The sequence below is a fragment of the Eschrichtius robustus genome, chromosome 16 (genome assembly GCF_028021215.1).
Source record: "Eschrichtius robustus isolate mEscRob2 chromosome 16, mEscRob2.pri, whole genome shotgun sequence".
Lineage (NCBI taxonomy): Eukaryota > Metazoa > Chordata > Mammalia > Artiodactyla > Eschrichtiidae > Eschrichtius > Eschrichtius robustus.
Window position 1 is genome coordinate 1,244,106 of NC_090839.1, and position 27,985 is coordinate 1,272,090.

General features: G+C 60.6%; 2 protein-coding genes across 9 annotated transcripts; both read right to left on the reverse strand.

Moving 5' to 3' along the window:
* Positions 1-657: 657 nt before the first annotated feature.
* On the reverse strand, positions 658-16,399 carry SLC17A9 (solute carrier family 17 member 9). Of its 7 annotated transcripts, none has more exons than XM_068523815.1 (13): positions 16,157-16,394; positions 10,324-10,521; positions 9,776-9,915; positions 7,935-8,034; positions 5,915-6,045; positions 5,340-5,436; positions 5,067-5,163; positions 4,335-4,422; positions 3,512-3,546; positions 3,035-3,150; positions 2,386-2,441; positions 2,189-2,218; positions 658-1,767 (listed from the first exon to the last, which is right to left on the reverse strand). In XM_068523815.1, exons 1-13 carry the CDS (start codon positions 16,213-16,215, stop codon positions 1,445-1,447), a joined length of 1,470 nt encoding a protein of 489 aa, XP_068379916.1. In that variant the 5' UTR covers positions 16,216-16,394; the 3' UTR covers positions 658-1,444. The 7 variants fall into 7 exon arrangements, with proteins under 7 accessions (XP_068379916.1, XP_068379917.1, XP_068379922.1 ...); XM_068523818.1 differs by having other exon boundaries at positions 1,502-1,767; positions 2,386-2,419; positions 16,157-16,399; XM_068523817.1 differs by having other exon boundaries at positions 1,502-1,760.
* Positions 16,400-21,769: 5,370 nt separating this feature from the next.
* GID8 (GID complex subunit 8 homolog) lies at positions 21,770-27,967 on the reverse strand. Of its 2 annotated transcripts, none has more exons than XM_068524383.1 (5): positions 27,816-27,967; positions 25,016-25,145; positions 23,867-24,063; positions 23,363-23,560; positions 21,770-22,582 (listed from the first exon to the last, which is right to left on the reverse strand). In XM_068524383.1, the coding sequence occupies exons 2-5, from the start codon at positions 25,131-25,133 to the stop codon at positions 22,409-22,411; spliced, it is 687 nt and encodes a 228-aa protein (XP_068380484.1). In that variant the 5' UTR covers positions 25,134-25,145; positions 27,816-27,967; the 3' UTR covers positions 21,770-22,408. The 2 variants fall into 2 exon arrangements, with proteins under 2 accessions (XP_068380484.1, XP_068380485.1); XM_068524384.1 differs by having other exon boundaries at positions 27,730-27,816.
* Positions 27,968-27,985: the final 18 nt, after the last annotated feature.

Here is a 27,985-nt window from a genome sequence, read left to right on the forward strand (position 1 = left end):
TCATGGCGATGATGGTGGTGACAGTTGCCCAACAAGGTGAACACAGAGCAACCCTGCGCTGCACTTAAAAACGGGCACAAGGACACACCTGTGTCCTGTGTCCTGAGGAAACCACCCCGCCGTGGGGAGTTTCCCAGGCAGGGCTCCCAGCTCAGGACAGCACAGCCTACAAATCCAGCCGAGGTTTCTCATGAAAATCCCCAGCCGAGCAAACAGCGTGGCCTTTATGGTAAATTAACATTCTGGCCACATCTCCGTAAACAATCAGGCCAAACCTACAGAGGCCAGACTCACTTTGTAATCGAGAATCTTTCTTTCAGATTCTTTCTGATCACAAGTGGGGGGACTGCAGGAGAAAATCTTTGCTTACATGGAAAATTAGGAGTTGTCTGATTCTAGAATCTACACAGCTGACAGCTACACCAAGCAGCTCCGACACAGACGCACAGGCGGGGTCTGTCCAGAGCGGGAGCGAGGAAACCCCACCTCGGCTGCATTTGCACATCTGTGTCAGCATCCTAGAGGATCAGTACGTTTGTTCTTGGCATTTTCCTTTGACTGTATGAAACATTTTGCTGGTTTCCTTGAACGAGTGAAATAAATCTTTAACACACATTTATTCTTTTCATAAGAAGGGCCTTAAATAACATTATGGTCTTCTTTTTAAAAGTTTAATAGTCATCATTTAAATAAGGCTTTGGTGTGCTTTTCCATATTCTCATAGTTTCTTTTCTCTGCATATACATCTTGCAAAATCTATTATTAATCCGCGAGACGACCGGCCCCTCTATTGTAAACAAGGAGGGGGAAAGACAAGGCGGAGCGTAGGGTTCGCTGGTTCCAGGGCGTGTCCTGGCCAGGAGCGGGTGCCCACGCGCCCTCGCCAGGCACCAGGGGAGCGGGACGCATCGCCAGTGCCTGGGAATCCATGGGAGGGGACGCCGGGGGCAGGGTCCCCAACGATGCACAAGGGCCTCGAGCCCCCACTTCTGCCCACCCATCGAACTGGGGAGCCTCAGCCTGGCTGCTTGGAGAAGCGGAAACACCACAGCCCTCCCCGGCCTTCTTCTAGAGCTGTGGTCCTCAGCCAGGGGGCGGGTCCCCCGGGGACACTTGGTGATGTCAGGAGACAGGGGTGGCTGTCATGACTGGGGGGGCTCATCTAGTGGGTGGGGGCCAGGGATACTGCCAAACACCCCGCAGTGCACGGACGGCCCACCACAGAGCACGATCCGGCCCCAAGAGCTGAGAAACAGAGCCAAGCAGGCTCTGGGGAGAGACTCCAGTGGGGCGCCTTGCCCTGCAGTGACACGGTCCCGGGGTGGGCTGACCCCGTGGGGCTTGTACGGATCTACGAGGAACAGACCGTGTCTGTGACGAAGCTGTTGCTACTAAAGATACTAAGCCACCCACCGTGAGGTGCCACCAACCCGGAAGGAGGCTGCTACCCGCAAGGGCGGGGGCGCCGGACGGCACCCTCCTGCGGGCTGAGGCTCCCTCTCTGCTCACACCTGGGCCAGGAGCAGGGGGCCTCTAAGCTGAGCGCTGTCCCCGAGGCTGATGGCGCTGGGTCCTCGGGGACAGTGGGCCGGTCGGCTAGAGGTCCTCGTGGGCGGGGCTCAGGTCCACCCGCTGGGCCTTCCCGAACACCAGGAAGGTGCATAGCCCGAGGCTGCTGATGGCTGCCACCAGGTTGAACACAGACGTCCAGGAGCCCGTGGTCTCGACAAGGTAGCCACCCAGGCACACGCCCACGACTCCTGCGCCCTCGAGAGGGGACAAGCAGGCGGGGTGACAGGCCATCCCGCCCCTTTGAGGACAGCTTGGAGAGGAGCTGAGGGCGGGGGGGCCTGAGGGCATGAGCCCCCGTCACCCAGGCACTCGGCCTCTGGGGACCCTGGACCTCGGGGATTCACTCACATCCGCGGGTCAGGTGGTTGGGGACGGTTACATGCCATCGGAAGCCTGAGCACCGCGGAAGGCGGCTCTGTGCTCTCCCCCGGCCAGCCCTGGCGTCTGGGCTGCCCCCCGCCACTGCTCTGACACTGTGGGGCCCCCCCGAAGGGTGCCACACCCCACCCTGAGGGCCGAGGCAGCGGAGCAGGTGGGAGGACACAGGCGTGGGGCGGCGCCCTGGGGAACTCTGGGTTTGAAACCCGCAGGCAGGGGACCCCAGCCCACTTCTCACCTGCCAAAGCCCCAGCTGTGTTGGCCACACCTGGAACAGGACCGAGAAAACGAGGACCAGTCAGTGGAGGCCCACTGAGACCCTCCCACGGCTCACCCGCCTGGGGGTGGCCCCTGGGGGCCCTGGGAGCGGTGGGGGGGGGGGGAGAGCAGGGTGGGGCAGCCACTTCCTGTCCAACGAGGGGCCGAGGTCCTCACCAAACAGGAAGCCGGCACAGGACGGGGCCAGGTCCTGGATATTAACAGAAATGCCGCTGCGGGAAGAGGAAAGGACGCCGGCGAGTGACCACAGGGTGGCCGCCACCCGCCAAGCCGGCGGTCGGTCCTCCGATCACCTGGATCCCGGAGGCTGGCCATGCCCGGAGCTCAGCCCCAGCTCAGCGGTTACGCGCGGGACCCACTCCCAGGTTGAAACAAGACAGGGAGGCAAGTTTGCTTGGACTCACGCTCATTTGCTACCCGATAATTTGGAAAACGACATCAAGGTGCCGATTCCCAAAGCAAGTCAGTGCAGCTATCCTGACTAAACACTGAGCTGCTGCGCAGGCCGGGAGGCCTGCAGAACAAGACATGGAATCCGATGGGCTCGCTCCCTACCTTTGGTTCAAAAGATGCTGCTTGGGGACCCTCATCTCCTCTGCCAGCCCCTCCCCAAGCACCCGTTCTGTTTTCCCAAAAGGCCCAGGTCCTCGCCAGCTTGGTACCCTGACTGCCCTTCACCTCGTGGCTCACTCGTGGGGGCCTGCCATGCGCCCGCCCTCCATGTGCGCCCCGAGCCAGGGGCCCAGGACCCAGGAGCCCAAAGGCAGCGTGGGCGGCTCTGGTGGACGAGGTACCTGGCCCTTACCTGTGGTTGAAGGTCTGGAGGCCGATGGAGGCCGATGCAAAGACCACAGACTTACAAAAGCTTGAGGTGTGGCCCAAACACAGGGCAAAAACGCTGGACAGGCCGAGGCCCATCACCTGCGGGAGAGACGAGTGGGGACGGGGTGGGGGTCTCGCCCCTTCCTGGGCTGCCTGGGCCACGCTGCACGAGGGTCGGTGGGGACCCCTCCCGGGCTGGGGCCTGCCTGGAGGCCGCTGGGACGAGGCTGCACGAGTGATCTGGGCCCTGCTGGTCGTAGCCCATTCGACGTGAGCCGACCCGGGCCCCAAAATGGGCACCAGGACTCAGGCAAGGGCCTCAGGTCAGCCAAACCTGTCCCCAGCACTGACCCACGGTGCCCTCCAGCCACTGTGCCACACCAGCCCCCTTCTAGGTCAGGGGCCCCGGGAACAAAACAGGGATGTCCGGAGGGAGAGAGCCGTCCCACGACCCTGCTACCTGCATGAACTTCCGCACAGTGATGGTCCTGTAACCTAGACGGGGAGACCAGGAGACATCCTGTCAGCCCATCTGTGCTGTCCCATTCCCAGACGGCACCCAGAGTGGGTCCCACCCTCACAGCCGCGGGGAGGGAGCGGGGAGAGGAGGGCCGGGCTGGGCTCGAGGTGGGGCAGCCTGCATCACCGTGAGCCGTGCACACACGTGTGTGAGTGCATGTGCACTTAGAGGGTTCCCAAGGCCGAGGCCTGGCAGACGCACCTGAGGAAGGACACTCTATGGTTACAAAGTGCTTTCTTTGTGTTTCTACCAATTTTCTAATTTTTCCACAATGAGTGGGTGGTTCTTCTGTAACTAGGACAAGACTGACGTTTAAGGACACGCAGTGCAGGGTCGCGGGGAGCGCACGTGTCTGCGGGACGGTCATCCTCGGAGCGTGTGCACTCGGGTCTCAGGCCTGAGACCTTTGACCTCACCAGGTGCCCTTTCCTCCTCTGAAGAGGCTTGGGGGCTGTGTCCAGCCCCCGGGTGGAGGAATTACACCGTCGCAGTGTGACTGTGTCCCAATGTCCCCTCATGGGGAAACAGGCTGGGAGGTGACAAGCTGGAGGCAGTCATCAGCAGAGTCAGGCCGGGAGCCGGGCTCCACGGGCCCACCTGGCTGTCTCTAAGCGCCAGGGGTCCCACTCTCACGGCCTGGTCCTCGGGGGCGTGGCCTCGTCCCATCGCTAGAGGTGCACCCCAGGAGGGGTGCCTCTCCGCCCCCCAAAGTGAGGCAAGGCCCAGGCATGGCTCCCTGACCGGCCCCTCCCCCAGGGCTCACCCTGATTGATGAGACGGTCTGAGAGAAGCCCGCTGAACAGACTGGCAGGAATGGCCACCAGCCAGGGCACCACGTTGAAGACCCAGCCCTGCAGGGAGGAGGGTGCAGGGGCCTCAGAGGCCGCCAGGGCAGGTGCGTGACCACGGGGAGAGGACGAACAGGCCAGGCGGCTGCCCACGCCCACCACTGCCCACCAGGCTCTCTGCCCACAGGCTGGGCCTCCGAGATCCTAACTCATCCCCGACATTGACTGAGCGCCGGGCCCTCGAGCACTGTCACCCCTGCAGGCAGAACCTCCCTCATGGCTCCCCACACCCGGGGGGCAGAGCTGGGGGGCCGCACCCCGCCCAGAGTGTGCAGCCAGGGGGTCCTGGTCACCAGAATTGGGAGGGTGGCCGGGCGGCCGGGGTGCAGTCAGCCAGGGGGTCCTGGTCACCAGAATTGGGAGGGTGGCTGGGCGGCCGGGGTGCAGTCAGCCAGGCTGACCAGCAGGTGACATCTGTGCCCACATCACGGCCCCTGCGTGCCCCCCCCCCGGAAGGACTGTCCGCAGACGGGCGGGCAGCCGGGGCAGCAGCTGGGCCTCTCCTGCGTGCACCCAGGTGCGGGCGCTGAGCCGAGAGGCGTCAGAACCGCCAGAGCTCAGCAGAAGGAACCCAGGGCCCCTCTGCATGTGCTTCGCGGCGCCCCCCAACCCTGCGAGCTGCCGCGGCCAACCCACGGCCAACCCACCTTGGAGCCGGGGAAGGTCTCCTTAAAGAAGGTCGGCAGCCAGGAAAGGAGGATGAAGAAGGAGCAGGCCGCCGAGAGCTGGGAGATGATGGCTGCCCTGGGGGGGCGGGGGCCAGGCTCAGGGTCCACACCCCCCAGCCCCCTCCCCACACCCGGGCAGCCAGGGGCCTGAGGGCGCGGAGCCCAGAGTGGAGCCGCCCCCGCGTGGGCCGCTCGCCCTGCGGCCGAGGGCCCCAGGGCCCCAAACCCCATCCCCGCAGCAGCCCGGCTCACCAGACAGAAGGCTTTCGGAAGAGCTGTCTCCAGGGCACCTTGGTGTGTCTGGACACCGGCAGGCCCTGCGCCAGGACGCCCAAGGCCAGGATGAGATCTGAAGGGCAAGGCATCTCCACGTAAAAGCCATTCAAAGAGGGTGGACGGCTCTGCCGCCACAGGCCAGAAGCTGGGGGCGGCTCGTGGGTCCCCAGCTGCGCCTGGGGGCCATCCTGTCCTCTCCGCCAGAGCCTGGGGTCGGCAGCATCTGCCTTCGAGGGTGGACAGTAGTGTTGGCCATCTGTCCCCTGAGTCCTCAAACCCTCCAGGCCCCACTCCTGTCACCGGGAGCCACCTCTACCCCTGCAATCTGCCTCTGCTGGCTGGGCAGCCCCTGCACGTCTGCGTTCACCCAGCGACTCTCACACCAGACTTGACCGTAGCCGGCTGAGACTCCGGGAGTGGGCGTCTTCTGTGAGGCTCTACCTAGGGGATCCTGGGGTCCCCGAGCTGGCCTGCCCTTGGGGGTTCGGTGGCCGCTCGCTGGAGGGGACAAGGCGCCAGGGCCCCCGCCCTTCCCGGGCAGCAGCGCGTACCTTTCTCACCCAGCAGACACCTGTACACGTAACACACCCACAGCAGGGTGAGCCCACCCGAGAAATAGAAGACGCTCGGCCAGCCGTACCAGTCCAGGAGCAGGGAGCCCACGGCCCCCGTCACCAGCGTCCTGGAACGACAGGGAGGGGCGTGGCTGGGACCCTCGCTTCACTGGGGCTCGGAGACGTCTCCGAGACCCCCACCCCGGATGAGCTGAGTCCCTAGAAAAGAGGGCATTTCTATCCCCTGTGAGGCAACTGCCCGGAAGGCTGGTCCCCCCGCAGCTTGCTAGGGATGTGATAAATGGAATATTTCCTGCCATATCAACAAACAAAGGATGTCACAGTCATCAACGATTGCAGCCCTCCAACGTGAGCCGGTGAGCCCTGAGGAAACTCAGGGCTGAAAAGAATACCTGCCGTCAGACTGCAGTCACTCCCTGTGGTGAGCCCTGCGGAAACTCAGGATGTGAAAATACAGGACACTGGCCCCAGAGAGCTGAGGTGCACATCAAAGGAATGATTTCAGTGAGCCCAGACTCTTGCATCTTCCCAGACATAGAAAAGTGCTAAATCACTAAACTTGAGAGATCGGGTTTTCTTTAATTAACAATAATTTTTTGACCATTACCTGCCCTTTTGCTGCCAAACTCCTCTATATCCTGGCTCCTCCCCTCACCTCCTGGGAGCAGGTTCTCTGAAATGCTGTCTCCCGGGCTGCAGCCTTCATTTTGCCCCAAATCAAACTTAACCCGCAACTCTCATGTTGTGCATTTTTTTAAGACAGATGCAAGCTTTCCGGGGACTCTCGGTGCCACGGGGGCCAGCGTGGACGTGGCAGCCGTGACGTGGCACAGGGGTCCTGTGTTGCCCTAGTGTCTCCTTACTAGGCCTCCCAGTTGGCCTACAGTTGTGTGTGGATCCTTTTAAAATGAAAAAGGCAACGAGAAGACAGCGGTGACAAGAACATGCTGAAACATAAGACCTCCTCGCGGTTTTCAGCTGCTCATTTCGGAGAGGATGAAATTTCAAAAAGATTTCAAAATGCAAAAACAACCACCCAACCCAAACGCCTCCCCATGTCCTGCCGATGCTATTGTCCCAAATATGCCCTTGGGGCCACCCCTCCCCTAGGCTGGCCTGTGTGTTCAGAGGCTACCCCCCAGCTGCCCCCCACCTGCTGAGGCTTGGCCAGGAGACAGTTAAAGAAGAAAGAAGGAGAAAGTTTTCCCCCAAGGCCAGTGGCGGGAGGCCTCCGCTCTGAGCCTCCCTTTCCCCACCTGCGGGGAGGGGGTGGGCACAGTCTCTCCCTGTACCTCCCCTGCACCCCACCCGCTGCCCGGAAGGCCCAGGTCACCCAGCGAGATGGGATTTCAGATAAACAATGAAACTCTCCTGTCCGTATATTGCTTCTCTGAAATTCACATGTCACTGGGCCCCCTGGGTTTCTATCTGGGCCACTCCCAGCCCCCCAGTAGGCACCCCTCACCCCTCTGCATTCTGCCTGGACCTCGGTAGCAGTAACATGAGGGCCCTGAGCCCGGGGGTCGTGAAGCCCCGATAGGACAGCAAGACGTCCTTCCAGCCCCAGTGCGGTCGCCCCACGGAGGGTCTGGCGCTCTGGGGGGTGCAGTGGGGAGGGGCACAGGTCTGGACCTTTCACGTCTGGACCGTGACGGGTACCCTCTGGGGCGAACGCAGGCCACCCCCCCCCCATCTGGACGGGCACCCCATCCAGTTCTGTCAGCACAGGTGGAAGGGAACTTAACACCCCAGCCCATGTGCCAGAGCCCCAAAGCTCTGGTCACCTGCCGCTGGCCCAAGAGGGACCGAGCGTGCACAGAGACGGGGGGTGGCAAGTGCCTCCCAGAGCACAGAGTCACCAGACCTGTGTCACCCTGTCCCAGATGTGCACGTGGCCTGTCCCCACCAGACGCACCGAGGCGCTCTGCCAGGCACACGCCCTTCGCCTCCCCACACCGCCCCGCCCCGGCTCGGCACCCCCCAGGCCGGGACTCACCCAAACTGGGAGCCGGCCCCCACGGTGCTGTAGGTGAAGGCTCGCTCGCTCTCCCGCACCTTCTGGGACAGCAGGCTGGTCAGCGCAGGGAAGTAAACCCCTGGGGCGGCAGAGAAGGCAGAGGCCCGCGTGGAGCTGTGTCCCAAGCTGGTCCGTGGGCCCCGCCAGGGTGGCCGGCGGAGGGGTGAGACACGGGCTGGAAGCTCTGCGGGGCCTTCGGTGATTATTCAAGCCCGGGTCTCCTTCCTCCCGCTGTCACCCCCAGGGACCAGCAGGGCTGGGCTTTTCCCAACACTCAGCTAAGGAGACGCTCAGCTTGGGGAGCGGGGGGTTCGCTCGAGGTCCTGCCACCAGGACGGCTGCAGGGGGACTTCTGGGCCCAAGCTGGCGCTCCTCCACTGTCATGCCAGCTCCCAGAGCCACACGGCTCCAGAGTCCTGGCACCAACATGCAGAAGCACACACACAGGTGACAAGTGACAAGTGCACACGCACACACACTGACACACACGGTGCTTGTACGTCGGTGAGACCTGAACGGCCCCGTGGAACTGCACTGCCAGGTCCTGGATGTGACATTGCCCTGTAGCTACGTGAGATGTCACCACACAGAGGTGGGGGAGGGAGCTCGGGACCGCCCTGTACATTTCACTGTAACTTCCTGTAAAACTATAATTATTTTAAAATCTAGTTTTAAAAAAAAAAAAAAAACTGCATTGGCGACTGCAGCTCTTGCTCGTTACACTGTGCTTTTCTCCAAAAGCACCTGGGGAAGCTCAGAGGCCAGGGCACATAGGGACAGGACTTGGTCCCTGCCTTCCCTTTGGGGCCCCGGGCCCCTGCTCACACCATGTGGGGAGCACGTGGGGTGAATTCAAAGGAGCGCAGGCGCTGGGCTGCCTGGACCACCAGGACCACCTGTGGGCCGGCCCGGCGGGGCTGATCAGCAAACAGGCAGAGGCCAATTCCAGGATGTACATCTGGGGTCCTGGGGGTACGGGCTAGAGGCCCACGCCCTACCAGAGCTCTGGGAAGTGGGGAGGTGTGGTGAGGAAGGGGTCACGTCCAGTGGACGGATGCTGTCAGATGCCAGGCTGGTGTAGGGCAGCTCAGAAGGCTGTCCCACTCCCTGGAGGGTGGGCGTGCGCCCCTGCCACCAGCTCCCCCAGGCCGCCGGAGATCTTCGAGGGGGGCTCTCTTCAGAAGTGTAATATCCCCAAAGAATGAGAGCGGGGGGCTTGGGAAAGCTGGCATCCCCTCAGCCTGCTGGCCCGGCCAGCGCGGGTGTGGCCTCCGACTGGCAGCACACAGAAACTGGGCACGTGCCCACCATGCGGCTGGTGGAGCCGACGGTGCCGCGTGGCAACCTGGCTGACACCAGATCCCTGGAGCGGAAGTTTTGGCAGAGGAGGACACGTGACATTAAAACGTGCCAGCCAGACTGTAAAGTGGATCTAGACACGGAAAGTGCCTTGGGCGCGACGGCATCGAAGCACAAACAAACCCCGGTGCAGGGAAGTGAAGCCGAGAGCCGGCAGCCCGCCAGCGGGGACGGCCCGAGCTGTCCGCCTGCCAGGCAGGAGAGCCCATGACCTCAGCAGCAGCAGCGCTGCAGCACTGATGCACCCGCTCTGATCTGAGGCACACCACACGCAGGGGCACACACGAGGACACACGTGCACGCCCATGAGCACCCACCTGAACACGCGCCCGTGCACACAGGTACACATGCACATGCATGTGTGTGCACACACCCCCGTGCACACACTCCCCTTGCTCTGCGGCGCGTGGGCCAGAGGTCCAATGCGGGCAGCCCCCTGCAGCCCCCTGCAGCCCCCCTACCTTGGAGCAAGCCCGTGAGGACGCGAGAGAAGGTCATGAAGGCCAGGTGGGCGTTGCCGAGGTGGGAGAGCAGCGGGGTGACGGCGGTGATGAAACCCCAGGCGGAAGCCGACAGCAGGATGACCTTCTCACCCCCGATCCTGCACGGGGCACAAGAGGGCAGTGGTGGGGAGCTGTGCGGCTGGGCTGCAGGCCGGACCAGGAGACCCTACCGTGGAGGAACCCGGGGAGGGGGCCGGCGCCATCCGTCGCTTGGAGCTGCCCTCCGGGGTGGGCACTGCAGCCATATCCCCTCTGCAGAGGAGGCCGAGGCTGAGCGCGCAGGGTACAGCCTGGTCCCTCTGTCCCCACGGGCCCCAGAGCTGCCTCGGTGGATGCCGGTTGCTCCCCAGGGAACCAAGCACCCAAGACGAGCTGAGCGCCGGCCCCAGCCCACCCCTGCACGGACCTCGGGTCTCCCAGCCCCCGTCTTGCTGTGGGGGGGGCCTCCCCCCCATTCCCTTCCTAGGAGCCACCTCCCCCAGCCCTGCAGCGGGGGGAGGGGTTACCGGTCCCCCAGGTGGCCACCCACCACCTGAGTCAGGCAGTAGCCCCAGAAGAAGCTGCTGAGCACGACACCGGCCTCTTTCTTGTTCCAGCCGAAGTCCTGGCTCATGGTGGCGGCACAGACGGGCATGCTGGCGCGGGCGCAGTACAGCAGGCATGTCCCCAGAAGCAGCGCCCCTGTCCACACCTGGCACTCGGGTCTGGGGAGAGAAGGGCCCGGTCAGGCCCAGGAGAGGCTGTTGGATGGGGCACCTCGGCCACCTCTCAAACGTCCACCTGCTCATGTCTGGTGACTCCTGGGAGAAACGGGCAGACACAAAAAACGATGCACGGGGTCCCTCAAGCAGCAGAGGTGGGAGCGCCCGGGTGGCCGTCGCAGGGCAGGCTGAATAGCCGTAGCTGGGGAGGTGCTGCTCTCCGGGACCCGGGCTCTCAGTTTCCATGGACCAAAGGCCCAGGAAGGCAGCCAGGCTGACAGCGGGTAACCGGCCAAGGGGGCGATGGGCTGGGCAAGAGGACCCCAGCCGCGGCAGAAAGGGAGGGTACCACAGCACCACGGGCCCCCGCAGGGTCTCCAGGAGAGCTGGGTCTGCCCAGCAGACCACCTTGGGGCAGGCAGGCCCTGGGAGGAGCCTGGGCAGCAGTGAGGCAGCCCTGGCCACCTGGGAAGGTTGCCAGACCAAGTCCATACGGTCCCCAAAACTCCTGGCCAGCACCCTCGACTGTCAGTCACCAAACCAGGAAGTCAGAAACTGCCAGAGCCTGGAGGAGCCCAGGAGACTCAAGTGCCTGTGGGACCCTGGGTGGGGTCCTGGGACATCGGGGGAAAGTGCAGAACCCGAGCACAGCATGGGCTTCGGTAGCAGTACTGCCCACGGCGGTCCAGCACTGATGGGGACAGATGGACACTGACCTAGGACGTGAATGGGGGACACTGGTGTGGAGCGTGTGGCAGTATGTATTGCCTTTGCGGTAGCTCTGTAAATCTAGAACTGTCCTAAAAGACAAAGTTTGGGGAGGGGGGATTGGTGGTTTTTTTAACGAAAAAGAGAGAGAGGAGACACAGTGCTCTTTGTGCAGGTGGTGGGGCGGGGGGGCCCAGTGGGGGATGGCCTGGAGGAGGGGGAGCACTAGTGACTTGCGATGTCTTTGCACAGGGCGGGGACGTCCCCTGAGGGTGGGGGCCACAACTGGGGGGTGGTGGGTCGCGAGAGTGGACAGGCCTTGCAGAGTCTCAGTGGGGTCTTGGGGGTCCTGCCTGCACCTGGACCCACCTGCCCAACTGGGGCAAGGGTTCCCCCCGGGGTGGGGAGGGGGCTGGTGGCGTGAGACGCACGAAGGGAAGAAGCTCAGGCTGTGGGGAAGGCACCGGGCAGGGGCTCCAAGCCCGAAGCGGCCCGAGGCATTAGTGCTGTACGGCCTTGGGGAGGCCACTGGGCAGGTGTCCAGGAAGGTGAGGCCGGCAGGAGCCGCACGGGCGGTTCTCAGAACAGAGGGAAGGATGTCTCTCACCTGGCGGGTGAGCCAGGACGCTGGAGTCTCACCCTCGCTCCCCAAAACCCCTTTGGACCCCTGTCTGGACCTGGCGGGGGCTCCCCCAGCCGGCCGGGCACGTGCAAAGAACAGCCAATGGGGCCCAGGGCAGTGGAAGCTTGGACTCCACCTGCGGACACGGGCAGGTCCCCTGCCTGTGGGCCCCACCCAGGCTCGGGCTGTGAGCCGACTCTGGGGGGACAGTCCAGGGTGAGGCCAGGACCACCCCGGGGAGGGCCGGAGCCCTCGCCTGCACGCCTCCCGGGGGTGAGAGACCTCGGAGGCCCTGAGGATCTTGCCCGCTGGCAGGCAGCACCCGTACCAGGGACCTGATAAGTGGGCGCGATGGCCGTGTCCATTATCTCCAGGGCAGGACCGCTGGGCCAGCAGCGAAGCGGGGCTGCCCCCCACCCCCTCTGGCCAGCGCCCTCCTCCTGGCAGGGTGGACCCCGGACCCCTGGCGCTGGGGGAAAGTTTCCGGGCAGGAAGGAGCTGCTGTCCTGGACCTGGTCACAGCCGGGGCGGGGGGTGGGTGGTGGCACATGGAGCCCGTCCGCCAGCCTCCCGAGTTTCAGTTTCCTGGGTGAAGACGGGCTCATGTCCCTGATGCCCAGCTCCTTCTCGGGTCAGTGAGCAGCAAGGTGACCCACCAGTTCCTGGAGCCCCAACAAGGAGCTGTCGACTGGCCAGCGGGTTGGGGGAGGCCTGGCACCAGTGTCCCCCTCCTCCACGGGCACCTCCCCCAGCTCCACTCCCCCTGGCACATCAGTGTACTTTTCCACAGTCCGGGGAGCGAGTCGGGGAGCCTTCCCCGTGTCTCAGGCCTGCAGAGGCCCTCCCTGTCCCCGCTGCTGCCCTCACAGCCGGGGAGCTGTTGCCCCCCAGAGGCTGCAGCGTCTGGCAATCCCACCAGCGGAGACAGCTGATTCCAGGCTCGAGCCCCTCCCTCGGGGGGTTTGGGGTGAATGAGCCCAGCCTGCTGTCCCCAGACAGAGCCGTGTTTGTGGGCGGCGCCTGGCTTGGAGTTTGGGAATTACAGTCCAAAGTGCTCTGCAGCCCTCAGTGATGTGTGTGGTCTGATGTGGTGACCATCTCTCCCGGAGGAGAGACTTGGGTGCCGTTCTGGGCCCTGGCCTGACTCGGGGAAACCCGCCCTTCCCTGTGCCTCAGTTTCCCCATGTGCGCTGGACCACGGATTTCAAACTGGGTCTCTGGGTGCCCGGAGGGGTGCCATGGGTGGGGCTCCCAGGCAGCACTCTTGGACGAGTTGCTTTTTATATTAGAACTTCCTATATGAGTCCAGTGGGAAATAATGTCCCGTGCTGGAAAGCCTGCCATTCTGCAGTTCCAGGAGCCGGCCGCTGGACCGTGCCTCGGCCGAGGCTGGGGGGCTGCTCCCTTCGGAAACTGCCCAGTGACCCTCAGTGACGAGGGAGGGGCCATCATGCCCCCACCCTCCTTCCTGGTTCGTAAAGTGTGCCTGGAATGACTCAGAAGCCAAGGCGGTGAGGACGACGGTAGCACAGCGCATGCGGCAGGTCTCGGTGACCTCCCCCCTGGAGAGGCTAAGGCGGAGGGAGGGGGCGGAACCCCACGGGGCAGCTCGCGGACTCACCCGGGGCCTGGTGGTCCCAGATGCTAGTTTCCTTTACAGAACCAGAGACTGTGAGGGGCGGGGCGGGGGCTCTGCCAGGCCAGCGAGCCCCCAGGAGGCACCGGCTCAATCAATGTCTGAGTTTATGACATGCGACCCCTGGGGGCTCAGGGCCCGTCTCCTCCGCGGCTCCAACCGTGGGAATGATACCCTCAGTCCACCCTCTTGCCCCCCGTTTCCCAGCCCAGCACTTCAGGCCTTCGCGGACACAGCTCCCTCTGAGCAAACATCCCACCAGGCCTAGCGGGAGGCACCGTCCAAACTGCCCACCAAGGCCAGCCCAGCCGGCCACCCGGGCCCACCCGGATGGAGCCAGCAGAAGACTCATGAGCCCAGCCCTGCCTGGCCTCCGTCCAGGGCCACCTACACGGCCCTGCAGGCGAGCCCTCGGCAAGCACACACACACAGGTTGGTGCACAAGGGGAGCGACAGGGGCTGGGGAGCAAGGCTTTCAACTCCCCACGAACAGCCACAGCCCGAAGTTGCCTTTAAAAGGAAGTTTTATTCCTTTATGTGGTCAGAGCGGCGGAGGGTCACCTGCGCGCAGTTGGGACCGCGTCCCCGGCATCTGCCCCTCCCTCGGATGCACTGTGCCGGCACCCTGGGAGCCTGGCTCTGTTTGCTTTCTGGGTGGGAAGTCCAGTTAGAAACAGGGGAAAGCCAGATGAGACTGACCTGCTCTGGAAGGTTGGCAGGGCACCGAGAATACGGCGCTGCCCCCCGCCTCCTTGTGGCCCTGGGAGGTCAAGAAGGGCCCATCATCTTTCAGGCAACCAGCCCACTCTGAGTTTAAGGCGCTGGCATGGGACCCCCTCTGGAGCTGGGGGGCCAGGTGCTGTGTGCTTCCTCCCTGGGCCCCGGAGGCCCCCGCAGCCCTGGCCCTGAGCTGGCGGGCAGTGCCACTGGGCGGGCAAAGGGATGTCCTCCACAGCTGCTGGGGACACAGAACAGGCCAGCTGGAGGCCTGGCTGGAGGGGGTGACCCAGACACGGCCAGCTGCCGGAGGCCCGATTAGGACGCCAGACGCAGAATCCTGGACCTGCGGACGGGCTTGCTAGGAACACGGAAGGTCATGGCAGAATTGGCCACAAAAGGCCTGAAGACCTGCCTCCAGCCCGCTCTGCCCACTCCCGAGCCTCGGGTCTGAGCCCCCAGCTCTTCAGGGTGCTTCCTGTGAACCTTCTAGAACCTTCTGCATCCTGCAAATGGCCCCTGTGCAAGAGAAGCACCCACGGCTGAGCAAACACAAGGTCACTTGGACCCTCGATTCAGAAAAGGGAAATGCATCGGTGCTGGGGGCAGAGGGCAAGCAGGGGCAGAGGGCAACCGCCAGAGAGAACGTGTGGGCCCAAGGCTGCCGACGCCCGGCTGGGACGTCCCTGGGGAGTGGCCCTGCCTCGGGGGTCATCCACATGGCAGCAGCCGCCCACGGGCGCCCTTGTCACGATTCTCATCACCTCTAGCCACTCGGGGCTGTGAAACACCTTTTCCCACTGAGCCCCACTCCACCCAGGACCCCCGCTACCCCACCTGCAGGTGCTCCTTTCTAAACTGGGCAGGGAGGGAGGTGGTGAAGGCAAAGCCAGCCAGATCCAGATCCGTTAAAGCATAACCAAGAGGGAAGTTTGCAAAATATTCTTTAGAGGTCCCGGCCCTCTGCCCAGCTGGCTGCAGAGCCGCCTGCCACCTGGTTCAGCGGGGCCTCGCCTCGACAAGGAGCAGGGTGGGGAGACAGCAAGGGAGCAGAGGCAGGCCGCAGGGCGCTCCCCAGTCGGGCATGCCCGCATGCCTGTCGCCCTCCTGGGCACCTGGCAAGGAGACCCCATGCTGTGATTTGGGCTTTGGGGCTCCCGCCCTCACCGGGCCCTGTCCCAAGGGAGCCTTCTGGCTTCTGAGGCCTTCCTGTAACCAGCTCTGAGAGGCGGGTCCCGCAGGCAGCAGGGCAGGCCCCCGGGGACTCGGAGCTGGAGGTGGACAGGCCTGGGGTCCACTGGAGGACCGGAGGGAGCTCTGAGCCACGGGTGGCCTGGGGGCTGCTCTGAGGGCTCGCCTCTCGTTCCTGGCCGCTGTGTGAGTCGTGCTGGTGAGCAGATCCCTGTCCCAGGGCCTTCTGCACCCGGCAGTGGAAGGGGGTGACCTGCCCGGGCTCTTCCTCCCCCACAACCGACACCCCCGCGGGGACCTTGTTGGCATCACATCTCTGGCACACGACGATGGCAAGGCTCAGCCAACTGCTGCAGATGCCGGCGTGGCCCCCCCAACCCCCCCCCAGCCCACTGCCTGCCTGCACATGTGGCACTCAGTGGGTGGTCACAGGTTGGAGCTGGGGCCTGTCAACAGGTGCAGTCCTGGGGGGTGGGGAGGCCATGCCTGGGAGCCACCCCGCCCAGCCAGGCAGGCCCCCCAGGACAAGACACTGCTCGCACCACCCCCGGGACCGGGGCAGCCTGGAGAGAGTGCAGGGGGCTCTGGGTGGGTGGTGGGTGGCACTGGCCCTGGATGGAAGGCGGGAGGCGTGGAGGTGTAAGGCCCCCCAGGCAGAGCAAAGGTGCGGGGCAGCAGGGAGCCGTCTCTGCCCAGGATGCCCGCTCCCTCCCCTGACCGCCGCCCCGCCCCCAGCCCCCCCCCCCCCCACCGCGAGGCCCCACCTGGACCACTGGGCGTCTTCGGCCGCGTCCCTGCGGGCCTCCTCCGGGGCTGGCTGCATCAGGCGCAGACGGCGCGGGCACAGGGTGTCTGGGGCCGCTCCCGCCCGGCCGACCCACCGGGCAGCGCCGCCCAAGTCCACGTGTCAGTCCCAGCGGCGGCTTCCGTCCGGCGTACTCCCAGGACGTGTCGCCCCCGGACGGCCACCGCGGCGGGCGGGGCGGGGCGCGCAACTTGGGTCTCCGCCCCGCTCACTCTGTCGGAAAGGCCAGGCCTGGCGCTCCCGTGGGTGGGCGGGTCAGACCCTCGCGCCCCGGGGCCTCCTCGCTGCCGGTCGCGGAAGTTCGGGATGGCGCGGGCACTTCCCCTGCAGGCGGCAGGAAGGATGGGGCTTTGGAGGGGCTGAGCCGAAGTGATCCCAGCCCGGACACGTTGCTGGCAGGGCAGCCTGCGCGCACATCCACAAATGGAGGTGGGGTGGGGTGGTCCTCACCTCACAGGGCTGCCTGTGCATCAGGTGACAGCTCGGGGTAGTCTCACCTGTGCAAGGACAGCAAGACTCAAGGGGAACCAATTTTTAAAATGGATCTTTGAAGGTGGGCTCCAGCCCTGTGACCCTGGGCGGCCCAGCGCTCGCGGGGGCGGGGGGCGGGGGGCTGAGTGTGCCGAGTACGGACACGTGCCGGGTCCCGCGCTGAGTCCTGTGGGTCCTCACTCTCAGGACTCCACCTGACCTCAGAAGGCTTCACGCCCACGTGCAGCGCACAGCCAGCACGGAGAGGCTGTGACCGTTGGGACACATAGGAAGCAGGTGGGTTTCTGGGCGATTCTGCTTCCGCCAGCTGCCCCCTCTTCACCCTGCAACGCCCCCTCCACCTGCTACCCCCTCAATCCATCCTCCACACGGCAACCTGGCGAACGTGGCCACGTCCCACCAGGAGGGAAACCTCCGAACCTACACCTCGGGCCTGGGTCTCCCCCGCCCTGCTCCATGTACGCTTGCCAAACGAACTGCTGTTCTTCCATCCATACGACGCTCAACGGGCAGAGGGATGGTGTTGGAGAGAGGTGCATTCCCCCAAAGAGCCCACGACTCGGAAAAGTGTGAGAATCATTGTTCAGCTCAGCTACGATAGTACCGCACCCTCCTCCTGGCAGTTCACTCTCACCCACTGCCCGAGGCTCTTTGCTGATGATTTTACATACAGACCTAGAGCCACACTGTGGGGGGCATTTGTCATTTGCCTACCCAAAGCCCCTCTCCTCCTGGAACTGACGTTCCGGGGCGTGTAGACGAAACACAAAAAGGAGACTAAGTGGGGCAGGGAAGGGTGGCTTCTGCCATGGGACGGGCTGAGAGGCGTCCCCAGAAAGACATACGAGTCAAGTTTGAGAGCAGGGAAGGAGGAGGCGTGCGGGCAGGGCGGGCGGAGGCCCAGGGCCAGCTCCAGGACCGCAGGGAGCCCAGCCGGGTGAGGAGGGGGAGACAGGAAGTGGGGACAAAGTGCTGGTGAGGTCATTATTTGAATCTTACAAACACTGCTGTTCAACACTTCTGTTTTACGCTCAGGATACAACAGAACACCCAGAGATTAAGGACTCACCAGTCCCACGAGTCTGTGGCCAAGCAGAGGCCAGCGCCCCGTCCCCTCACCCTGGTCAGGGTGGTCAATGGCCTTCCAGGCTTCCGGCTGACCGCCCACCACCTCCCTTCCCGCCCCTCCAGCCCCGGCGTGGCATCCTCCGTGACGGCTGGGCTGGCTTCACTTGCGGAAGCCAGCTGGTAAAATTAGTGTGACTGTAAGACACCACGACCTGTGGGGGAGAAAACCTCATGGGACAGGGCCCGCGGCCGAATCTGCGGAGAGCGGGAGCCACGACCGGAGGAGGAGACGTCCCTCCGGCCTCTCCGGTGACTAAGCTTACGTGCAGCCCAAACACGCAGAGCGCCTCGGGGTCCCGGCGGCCAGGCGCGTCCCCGGCTCCAAAGGCGCGCCAGGGTCTCAGCCTCGTGCTGCAGTGAGCCTGCTGCTGCACAGGCATCGGACGTGGGGAAAACGCAGCCGCTCGGAAAGGTTCACGCGGGCAAGATCTGCTCACCTCCAGTCGCTGCTCCACTTGGTCAGAGCTGGGGGTAAACGAGCCCGGCAGACTTCCTTCTGTGCCACGGTCGGATGTGACCGTGAACCTGGCCTTCCAGCTGGGAGACTTCCAAACCGCAGACAACCCGAGCCCCATGTCGCCCACTCGAACCCCGTGCCCGACGTCTACGTAAGTAAACCACCACAGGGAAGGGAGAGCCTCGACGGCATATCTCGGTGCTAAGGCACAGCCTCCAGGACGGGCAGGCCCTGTGCCAGGACCAGCCCCTACCGAGCACCCTGGGCGAGGTGAGCACAGAGCCAAGGGCTCGGGGGCATCGCCAAGGGCCACCTGGCCGCCCCTGCGAGGCAGGAGAGGTCCCTGCCGTGGATCAGCGACGGGGGAGGGCCCTCCTTTCCTGTCCCCAACGCCACCAGCGCCGACACCCCTGCGTGTGCCCGGCACGGGGCCGCACTCTGCACCCCGCCCATCGCCCTCCGGCTGCGTCCAGGGTCCCGCACTGGCCTTCCACAGAGGGTGCTAGGGAACCCGCCCCGCTGGACGCCAGCACGGGCACCACGGCGGCGGCCCCGGGCTTGCTGGAGCAGCCCTTCTTCTTTGAAGGTTTGGAAATTTCATACGTCACAAAAAAATTACTTAGAATGTTCCAATGCAGCTGAAAGTCATGCGGTGGGCAGCCCGACTAGCTCCATCTCCTTCACAAAACTGAAATGAGGTGCCCGTGCAGAAGAGCAGACGGCAGGTTTCAGAGTGGGGATGGAGCCACAGCAAAGCACAGACGCACAGGAGCCAAAGTTCCCCCACCCTTCCAGGTCTACATACAAATGTGTTAGTGTGGCGCGGAGTTCTTTGTTCTTATTAGAACGTTGTCAGCGGGGGGCGGCGGGGGGAGAGCTTTCAGACGACCACTCTGAGAAAAATGTGCAAACTTTTACTATGAAATTAAGAAAAGGCAGCAAAGGCAACCTGTTCTGCGTTTTTCAGAAGATGTTGTGGGCGCTGCACGCATGCGCCCCGGGAATCGCCTGGAATGACAGAATCAGAGGGGCACCAAGTGCTAGGGCGGGTGACTGTTTTACACAGGCTCTCATGCGACTGCTGCCAACAGTACAACGGACCGTAAACCCGAAAGAGCAGTACGTATTTCTGAAATGGAAACATACCCGCTGTCAGGAACAACACGTTTGGTGTCCAGGGGCTGGGGACGGGCAGCCCAGCCTGCAGTCACCACACCTGACGCCTTTAATCTGGTCTTTTGTTCAGACTGAGACTTGGCAATAGTCACCCAGAAAGGAGTCCTGCCCTGTTATCTGGAGGACGGCAGTGTCTTTTAACACAGAATGTGTATGATTCTCTCTGAAACTCCTGGTTCTGCCACGCTCCTCCAAACTAACAGCAGAGATAAGTGGGAAAGTACAGACATCACACTGCTTTAGAAAAGCTGCCCTCCACACGTTTTCTCTGCATGTCTGTCTTCAGAGGGCATCTTGGCTGGACGGCGGAGCCAGCCCTGCGACCCCCAGGCTTGCTCCCGGCATCTCAGTCCACGCCAGGACCAGTCCCAACCAACAGCTGCCTTTTCTAGAAACTGGAAAACTTAATTCAAATGGCAAAATACATTAGCTCTCATTTGCTTTGCGACAATCCCTGTGCTCTGGAAGAATCCAGACTAGGGGTCATTCCTCATGTGACTTCACAACATCAGGAACACAGAGTACCAGAATATGCTCACATTTTATTTATTTCAAGGCACTTTCCACCAGAAAGTGTAAAAAGAAGAAATAAACTACCCTGGTAGAACATTACATTTTAACAAACACCAACAGCGAGATCCAAATGAGACGAAGCAGAAAAATCAGCATACTTAATGTTCATTACCTTGAAATGGCTTAAGGTAGTTTGCTTGCTGAAAAAACAGAGACTGCAAAAAAGAGGAAACAGAGAAGTCTGCAAAGCCGCCCCCTTGAAGATTTCCAGCCCATGGGGAAGGAACTAAACCCCTTAAACAAAAGGTAAAGAGCTGAAGAGTAACATCTGAATTCTCCGAGTCTGGCCAGCACCCAGCTCACGTGGGTTTTAGCACTGGCTCATCAAGTCACTCACTGACTTAACTGGTGAATAAAATAGCAACACTTCTCATAAGCATTTAACATTTCATGCACGTGACAAACCCCATTCAGGTCCTGACAGTTTATGGAGGATTCTTGCCCATTACTGTACATCTCAAACCCTCTCCTTTGAAAAATATTTCAAATTGATTATATATTAATTATGCACATAAACAATCTTATATACACCAATAATAAAGGATTAGGAATATGCTGAATTACCTTGTGCTTTTAAAAAAATGTAGTTTTATGTCTACTTCCCTAATATTTTTCTTCCAGCTTCTGCTGTATTAAGTCTTAATTACCTGAAGATTAAAACCCCCTTTCTCCCTAACTTATTTTTATCCTCAAACCTCAGAGAAAACGATCATACAGAAAGGTCACACCTGAGGCTGACGACCAAGAGGTGAAACTCATCACTTCTGGGGGTAAGAAAAGGACACCCCCCCAACCCTCACAAGGTCCAAAGGGCAGCATGAAGGGCCAGTCTAGGGCCTGAGTGGTCTATTTGCCTTTGCACCCGTGACTGAATTACACAACCCCCTGGGGAAGGAAAATCCTGCCTGAAGCTGTACCCACTGAAAACCAGTGACCCCGCAGACTCAAGTGCAGGTCGAAAGTGAGTGGTAAGTGGAGGGAAGAGCTGGTGCCACAGATGCTTCAGGACAAACACTCGGGGCGTCGGAGGCAGACCCCCGACCTCCCCGAGGACCTGCCTCGCTGTGCATCCAGGCCCATGGGCTCCCCAGATTTGGCTGCTAATGGCATTTCTCTCCATCGAGCCCGGGTGCCAGCACAGCCCACCCTGCACAGGGGTCAGACGAGGGAGCACTTGAGTCTCAGCCACGTGGGCGCTCCCACCAGAGGACACACAGGAGCCACCAGCCCCAAGAGCTGCGCACGCCGGGGCCCCTTCCACCTCCACCTCCACCGGCCTTGCCCAGGGGCCGGCAGCTCTGCAACAATCCACAAAACCCCTTCCAACACCGGCGCCCCGGGCCACCTGCCACAAACCCCAACACCCGAGCCTGCATCTGGGTATCACCGACCGCACTGGGTGCCGGGCAGGGGACAGATGTGAGGGCACAGAAGCAGGACAGGCACAGAACTGGCTGACAGCGTGAGAGATGCTGAAGTGCAGGTGACAGAGTCCACTGTGCCACGGCACACACCACGGCACACGCCGCGGCGCAGTCACTCGTCTCTCCGGCTGTAGGTACTAGACAGTGTCACTGCCGTCACATGGGGAAGCCAGCCCCAGAAGCAAAAGGTGTGCTGGAGATGATTAAAACTTTTGAGAGACCATTTTGGTCATTCTTGAAATGAAAGAGAAACCTTTATTTTTAACATAACTGCCCAGGAGAGATGGTTCATTGAGCCACTAGGAAAGAGTCTCTCACCACGTACAGCACCAAAATATATATTTAAAAAATTAAAAAACACACAGCCCGCCCCTCATATACACACGCACACACGCACTTATCTCCCCCAAAGCCACACGACCCAGACCAAAAGGGAAAAAAATCAAACTCAGGACCCGCACACAAAAGAAGTCTTTGAATTGGGATTTACAAATTTATATAGTCTTTCCTATGAAAAAACAAAAACAAACCAAAAACCAAGAGGGGAAGGAAATCCTTCTACACGAAGGCCAGCCGAGACGTGGGAGGGTGAGGACGTGCTGCCTGCCTCGACGCAAACAGAGAGCAAGACGGCCATCAGTGCTGCCCAGATGCTCCGAGCGGGGGCCTCGGGTGGACCAGTGTCCCTAAGATGCGGCGCCTTGGGAGCCGAGACGCCCAGAGCACTGAGGTCAGGCCATGATGCGGTCCTCGCCAGCCTTCCTCGCCAGCAGGAAGAGACGGTGTCTTTCGCTGCGCGTTCTCCAGCACTTAAAAGGGCTACTTCTCCCTTTCGAAAAGATTCTGGGTCAAAAAACAAAGTAAAAGGGGGGAGGAAAGAGTTCTCTGCTGCCGTAAAAATCTTCAGTCCCAGACGGTGCTCTGCCGGCCCGGGCGGTGAAATGGGGCCCCTGCCCAGACTCTACTTGGGCTCCTCGATCACGCCTTTGCTGAGGTCTGTCATTTTGGGATATTTGACTTTCTTCTGGTCCAGCTCATTCTGAGCCCAAAGGAGTAGTTTCAGTAACTTTGCCAGCTTGGGTGTTGACTCACGATTTTCATAATCCAGGACAGCTTGGTTCACTTCACTCCACACCTAGAAAATAAAGGCAGCCAATAAAAACCACCACACACGCAGAGCGCCCGCAAAAAGGGTCCATCATAAGATGCATTTCATGCGTCTTGGAAACCAATTTTACGTGAGAAGCTGGTTACTTATTTAACAAACACGAAGCCTGTGACTGTCAGGCGCTCCAGAGGATGTAAAACACGCTACTTGTCCAGAGGAGCTCACGGTGTGGTCAGCAGATGTCGCATCTGGCCTGGACGGCGGCGACATGCCAGGAGCTGGGCACGAGGGGACTGGCAGAGAGGACAGACCAAGGTGGGGGTGGGACCGGTTCCATCCTGACGAGCCCCAGGACGACACCTGAGGTGGACCCCAAGGACACCCTCCTTCCAGGGTAGCGGAGGGTGGCGGCGAAGGAGCACTGCAGCCGGGGAGCCACAGCGCTGGAGGGAACACAGAGGCTGCAACGGGGAGCCCCAAAGTGTCCGAAGCAACTGTGGGCTTTTAATCAAAAGGTACTTGAAACACCTGTTTCTACGAGTCTCCAGCTATATAGGAAGAAGGCTCAGATAAACAAGAAAAATGTGCAAAGAGGCTTGACTGTCGTGTAATAGTCGCGATGCCCTGGGCCCCTAGTGTGACACGATGGAAGTCTAAGCTAGGGAACAGCCGATGCCCTCCCAGCAGTGTCCCGGCCAGAAGCGCTGGCCCGTTCGACACCACCCACCCACTGCCCCGTTTCTTTGGAAATCCCAAGAACATCTGTGGAGGATGCAGACGGAAGCCCCCTTCCCGCCTGGCGCCCACCTTCTGCCTCTGCATCATGTTGAGCAGGTCTCCGAAGGGCGAGTCCTCGGGGTTGTCGAAGGCCAGCAGGGCCAGCGTGCGCTCCATCTCGGTCAGGCACTCCCGGCTCTCCTCGCCCTGCTCGGCCAGCTGGGTCTGCGCGAACTCCAGCGCCGCCTCCGTCTCCCGCTGGCGGATCAGCTCGATCAGGTGCTGTTGCTGGTCGGGGGCCAGGCAGACGGTGTGAGCGCCGGGCGCCTGGCCACCCAGCCAGTGACACCCCCGCGGCCGCGCCTGCTTCTCATGGAAAGGGCCTCTCAGAGGACAGAGTTGTCTAGCAACTCCGAGTTGTTACATTTGCGTTTTTAAAGCAAGAAACAGCTTCTGAGACACACAGGAGAGCAGCTAACTCTAACCCCTTCCCCACGTCAATTAAAGCAACGTTCTATTAAGGCGAATTAGCCTCGTTACTTCTGAATCCCATAAAGAACCTTAATTTGTTGAGCGTCCGCAAACCAGACTCACTTGTAGGTGGAAGTAAAGATAGCGGTTTGTGTCCAGAAGCTCCGGGTGGAGGCTATTGACCAGTGCGATGGCCTCGGGAATCTGGCCTTCCAGTATCATCTCCCGGATTTTGATTCGCTCGTCGAGCGTTTCTAGATCAACACTAGGTTCGATCCCAGATTCCATCCGAAACTTCTCTGCTGCTTCCTTAAAGCCCTCTGGAAATGAAAACCATCCTCACTGCTCGGAAGGTCAGCAAGACATCAATGCAAAGCCCTTTTATCTCTAGAAAGCCCATCCGCCTTGAATAAAAAAATCTCTGATATAACTGCACTTTCTTGGGGATTTGGGTTTAATACCTTTGTGACTTACCAATTATGCCCCGGAAATGCAGAAACGCAGACATAGTACTTCATTTCCTTCCCCCAACACCCCAAACGCTCTAACCTCCCAGCCAGGTGAGGATGGGTGCTGAGGCCCCACGTGCCGGTGTGGCCCCTGGTGGGGAGGGCTGCGGTCCAGGCCCAGTGCAGAGAAGCTGCCGACCTGCTCCAGGGGAAGCAAGGCCCTCTCCGCCTGCAAGGCCCTGGCCACTCCCACTCTTAGTGAGTTTACAATTCTCTTCCACATCAGAGACTGACGGGAGGGGTGGTGGCCACTGGGAACTCACAGGAAGGCGACTCGCTTTCTGGAAACATGTGGGTTTTCTCACCACGTACAGAGTTACCCTTTTGCTTCCCAGTGTCAAGGAGGACTGAGTGTTAGCCGCAGAGCATGTGCGTTTCCTTCCGTATGCCCGTCCCCCTTTCTTCTTTTGAGTTGGACACACCTTCTAGAAAGAGTCCAGTATCATTTACCAGACTGGCCAGAAGAGATTAATTACTTGGGTTTTAAACGTACTTCAGCACTTTCTTAATCACGTTGATCAATTGCAAAAATGTCAAAGGCCAAGAAACAGATTTTTTCCTTAGGTCTCAGAGACCTGAAATCATGATGTCATCTCCGGAAGAGAATAGCTCTTTAAAACTGTAACTACAAGTTTATCAAAAAGAACACTGCATTTTCATGACGCCTGAACACAAGTGCACCGCGAAACTTCAGCAAGTCCCGACTGTGTGCACAGAAAGGGATACGGATGCCCAAGCGGCAGCACCCTCGCCACACCCCTACCTGTGACCAAGTAGTTCATGATGAGACGGTTCATGTCTGCCCGCTGGACATGCAAGTTATTGAGCTTCTCCATCCACTCGTCCTTTGTGATTTCATCGGGTTTTTCTGTGTAACTCATTCTGATTTATTTCTACAGGGAAAAAAGGTAATATTTTAAGAATCGGTGAAGAATTCTATGACAATTGCAATCATTTCAGACATAAACACGGCGACAGAGCAGGAAGTAAGACGGGGAGAGTGGGAAGATACTTAAAATGTGGAAAACGGCACATGCAAAGGGCGTGAGACTCAAAACACAGATTCAGGGACCAAAGAGAAGGTTGGGGTGTTAGGAAGGAGGATGAACATGAGGAAGAGCCAAGGGTCTTAGGACCAGGAGGTCAAGAGGTCGGCCGGGGTCCGAGTAAGGCCCTACAGGACAAGGGGATCTAGATGAACTCCCCTCTAAGCACGAAGGGCAGCCACAAGAGTACGGGCTGAAGAATCACGTGCTGCGATGCGTGTGCTCAAGTGAAGCCCACATCACACACCCTCCAGACTGACAAAAATGAAGCGGTCTGACAACACCATGTGTTCACAAAGACGTGGAGTTCTCCTGAACCCCTTTACCCTGCGGTCAGAACGGACCGCACAGCAAAAACACTCGGCTTCGCTGTGCGAGGCTGCGCACGTGTGCTCCTCACAGCCGGCTCTTCTACTCCTGGAGACTGAGACCCAGACCCAGACGAGCCTGTCCACAGAGACACTGCTCAGGATGGCGACAACATGGAAGCCATCCACCCGGATGTTCAGCCAACAGCAGCACCGACAAATGGTCTGTGGTTCACGGGAGCACGGTCCCACGGCACCAAAACCCTGGGGCACATCGGTTTCACGCTTCAGCACTGTCCAGGCTGTACAAAGACTATCTGCACATTTTACCACGTATCATACGCCATCCTCTCTGTGGTGTGGGGCAGTACCCCACAATCAGATACGATTTCTTCAGTGAAACGTATGAGGCCTCATACCAAGTGGAACAGAAGCTACTAAACAGCCTTTGCCAGGTAAGGTTTTGCCATCTAATAGATTAAAAAGAAAACCAAAAACCTTTGGTTTTCAGAGTTACGTGGATTTTAGAACTACTGAGAAGGGGCTGTGACTGTATCCACGGAACAGGATTTACTAAAGCAGGTAAAATAAATGAATGTGACCACATGGGGGACTTAGAAACCAGATGGATGAAGAGAGCCAGTCACAGCAGAGCCCCAAGTGCGGCGGTTTGTGAAGAAGAAAAACAAGACAAGCTGTACAATGTTTGCTTAGCAGTAAATACATTCAATATACATTCATAGCAAAACCGTTTTGCCATTGTTTCAAGTAAGGGCATGAAACATGAAACTCAGGAGGTGGTTACCACAGGAAGGGGGGCCCTGGGAGCACCAGCTGGGCTCTCGGGATGGGTGGTGAGCCCACCACCGTCCACGTCAGTTTTATCCTCTATAACTGACATAGATGTCGTGGATGTTACTTTATACATAGCAAAGCACATGCTAAACCGATTCAAACAAAAAAAAAAAATTTAAAAGACAGCTCTGGGTGCCCAGTGGACACGGGGTGACCGTGGGGTGGTGAGAGCTGAGCAGGAATACCAGTGAGGAGCCACCCAGACAAGAGGGGACAGCAGCAGAAGGGCCACAGAGCACAGCCCACCAAGACTCTGTGGACAGAGCCAGTGGGCCTTGCTGCTGGACCCAGCGTGGAAGGATAAAAGAACGGAAGACTCGGGGACCATGGAGGTGTTTCAAGCTTGAGACCTTGGAGGATGGAGCCACAAATGAGAGGAACAGGTCTGAGGAGCCGGGCAAGTTTGGGCTATCAGACCCACGGCAGGAGAAGTCAAGCAAGCACGTGGATTACAGGTCCTGAGCTCAGCGCTGGAAACAATTAGGGAAACAGCCGCCACAAAATGACTGAAAGCCAAGAGTTCGCCAAAGATTGCCCAGGGAGAGAGTGTAGGTGGGGAAGCAAAAGGGTACAAGACAAAGTCCTCGGTCCATGGGGGATGCCATGCCCAACTCTGATCCGCAGAAGAACACTTGTCCTAAGACACGATCAAGAGGTGCTGTCCCTCACCCAAGGGCCCATCTCTCTAAGCTACGGGCCACTGGCGTAACTCACTCAGATCAAATTCTCAGTCCTGGACGACAGAGCGACGTCTGAAAAAGTAACAACTTTGGAGAACTGTCCCATTCTGTTTCGTGCAGGAAGAACTCGGGAGTTAAAAATACCACAGACATAATTCAACATCCCAATGCAGACGGCGAGGAACACTTGCTCGCAAGAGCAACGTCCGGCCTCTGCAGCTCAGCCTCTGCTCGGACGCGGTTCCGGGTGGAAACGGTTCCCGTCGCAGAGACACCTGTGCGACGTGTCGAGAACTATCACCTCCTAGCAGGCGCCACCTCGGAATGTGCAGACTCCCCTCGAAACGCGCTTCGTCAACAACAAACACCGAGTCTCTGCGCCCGGGCTCCGCCGCCTTAGGAGAAGGGAGCATTTGAACCTGCAAACCCCGAGGGCGCCGCCTCCCCGGACAACGCGACCCGATGACGCCTGCTCGGACCCCCAACCCCGGAAGGCCCCCCGGCGCGGTTGGCCGGTCGGCGCACCCCCGCGGCCCGGCCCGCCCCCTTCCCGGGCCGCCTCGACCCCTCCCCGGCCCCGACCCCTACCTGGCCCTCCGCCTCCCCGCCCCGCTTCGCCGCGCTCCCGCGGGGACGCTCCGCCCGGCCGCCTGGGTCCGCCGCGGCCATCTTACCGTGAGGATCCCGCCTGCCACGCTGCGCGGTCTCCGCGGCCGCTCGGGGTGCCGGGCCGGGCGGGGAGGGAGCGGCGGCGGCGCCGGGAAGGGGGAGGCAGAGGCGGGGGCCGCGGCGGAGGCGGAGGCGGGGGCGGGGAACGGGAGGGCAGACGCACCGGCGGCCGCCC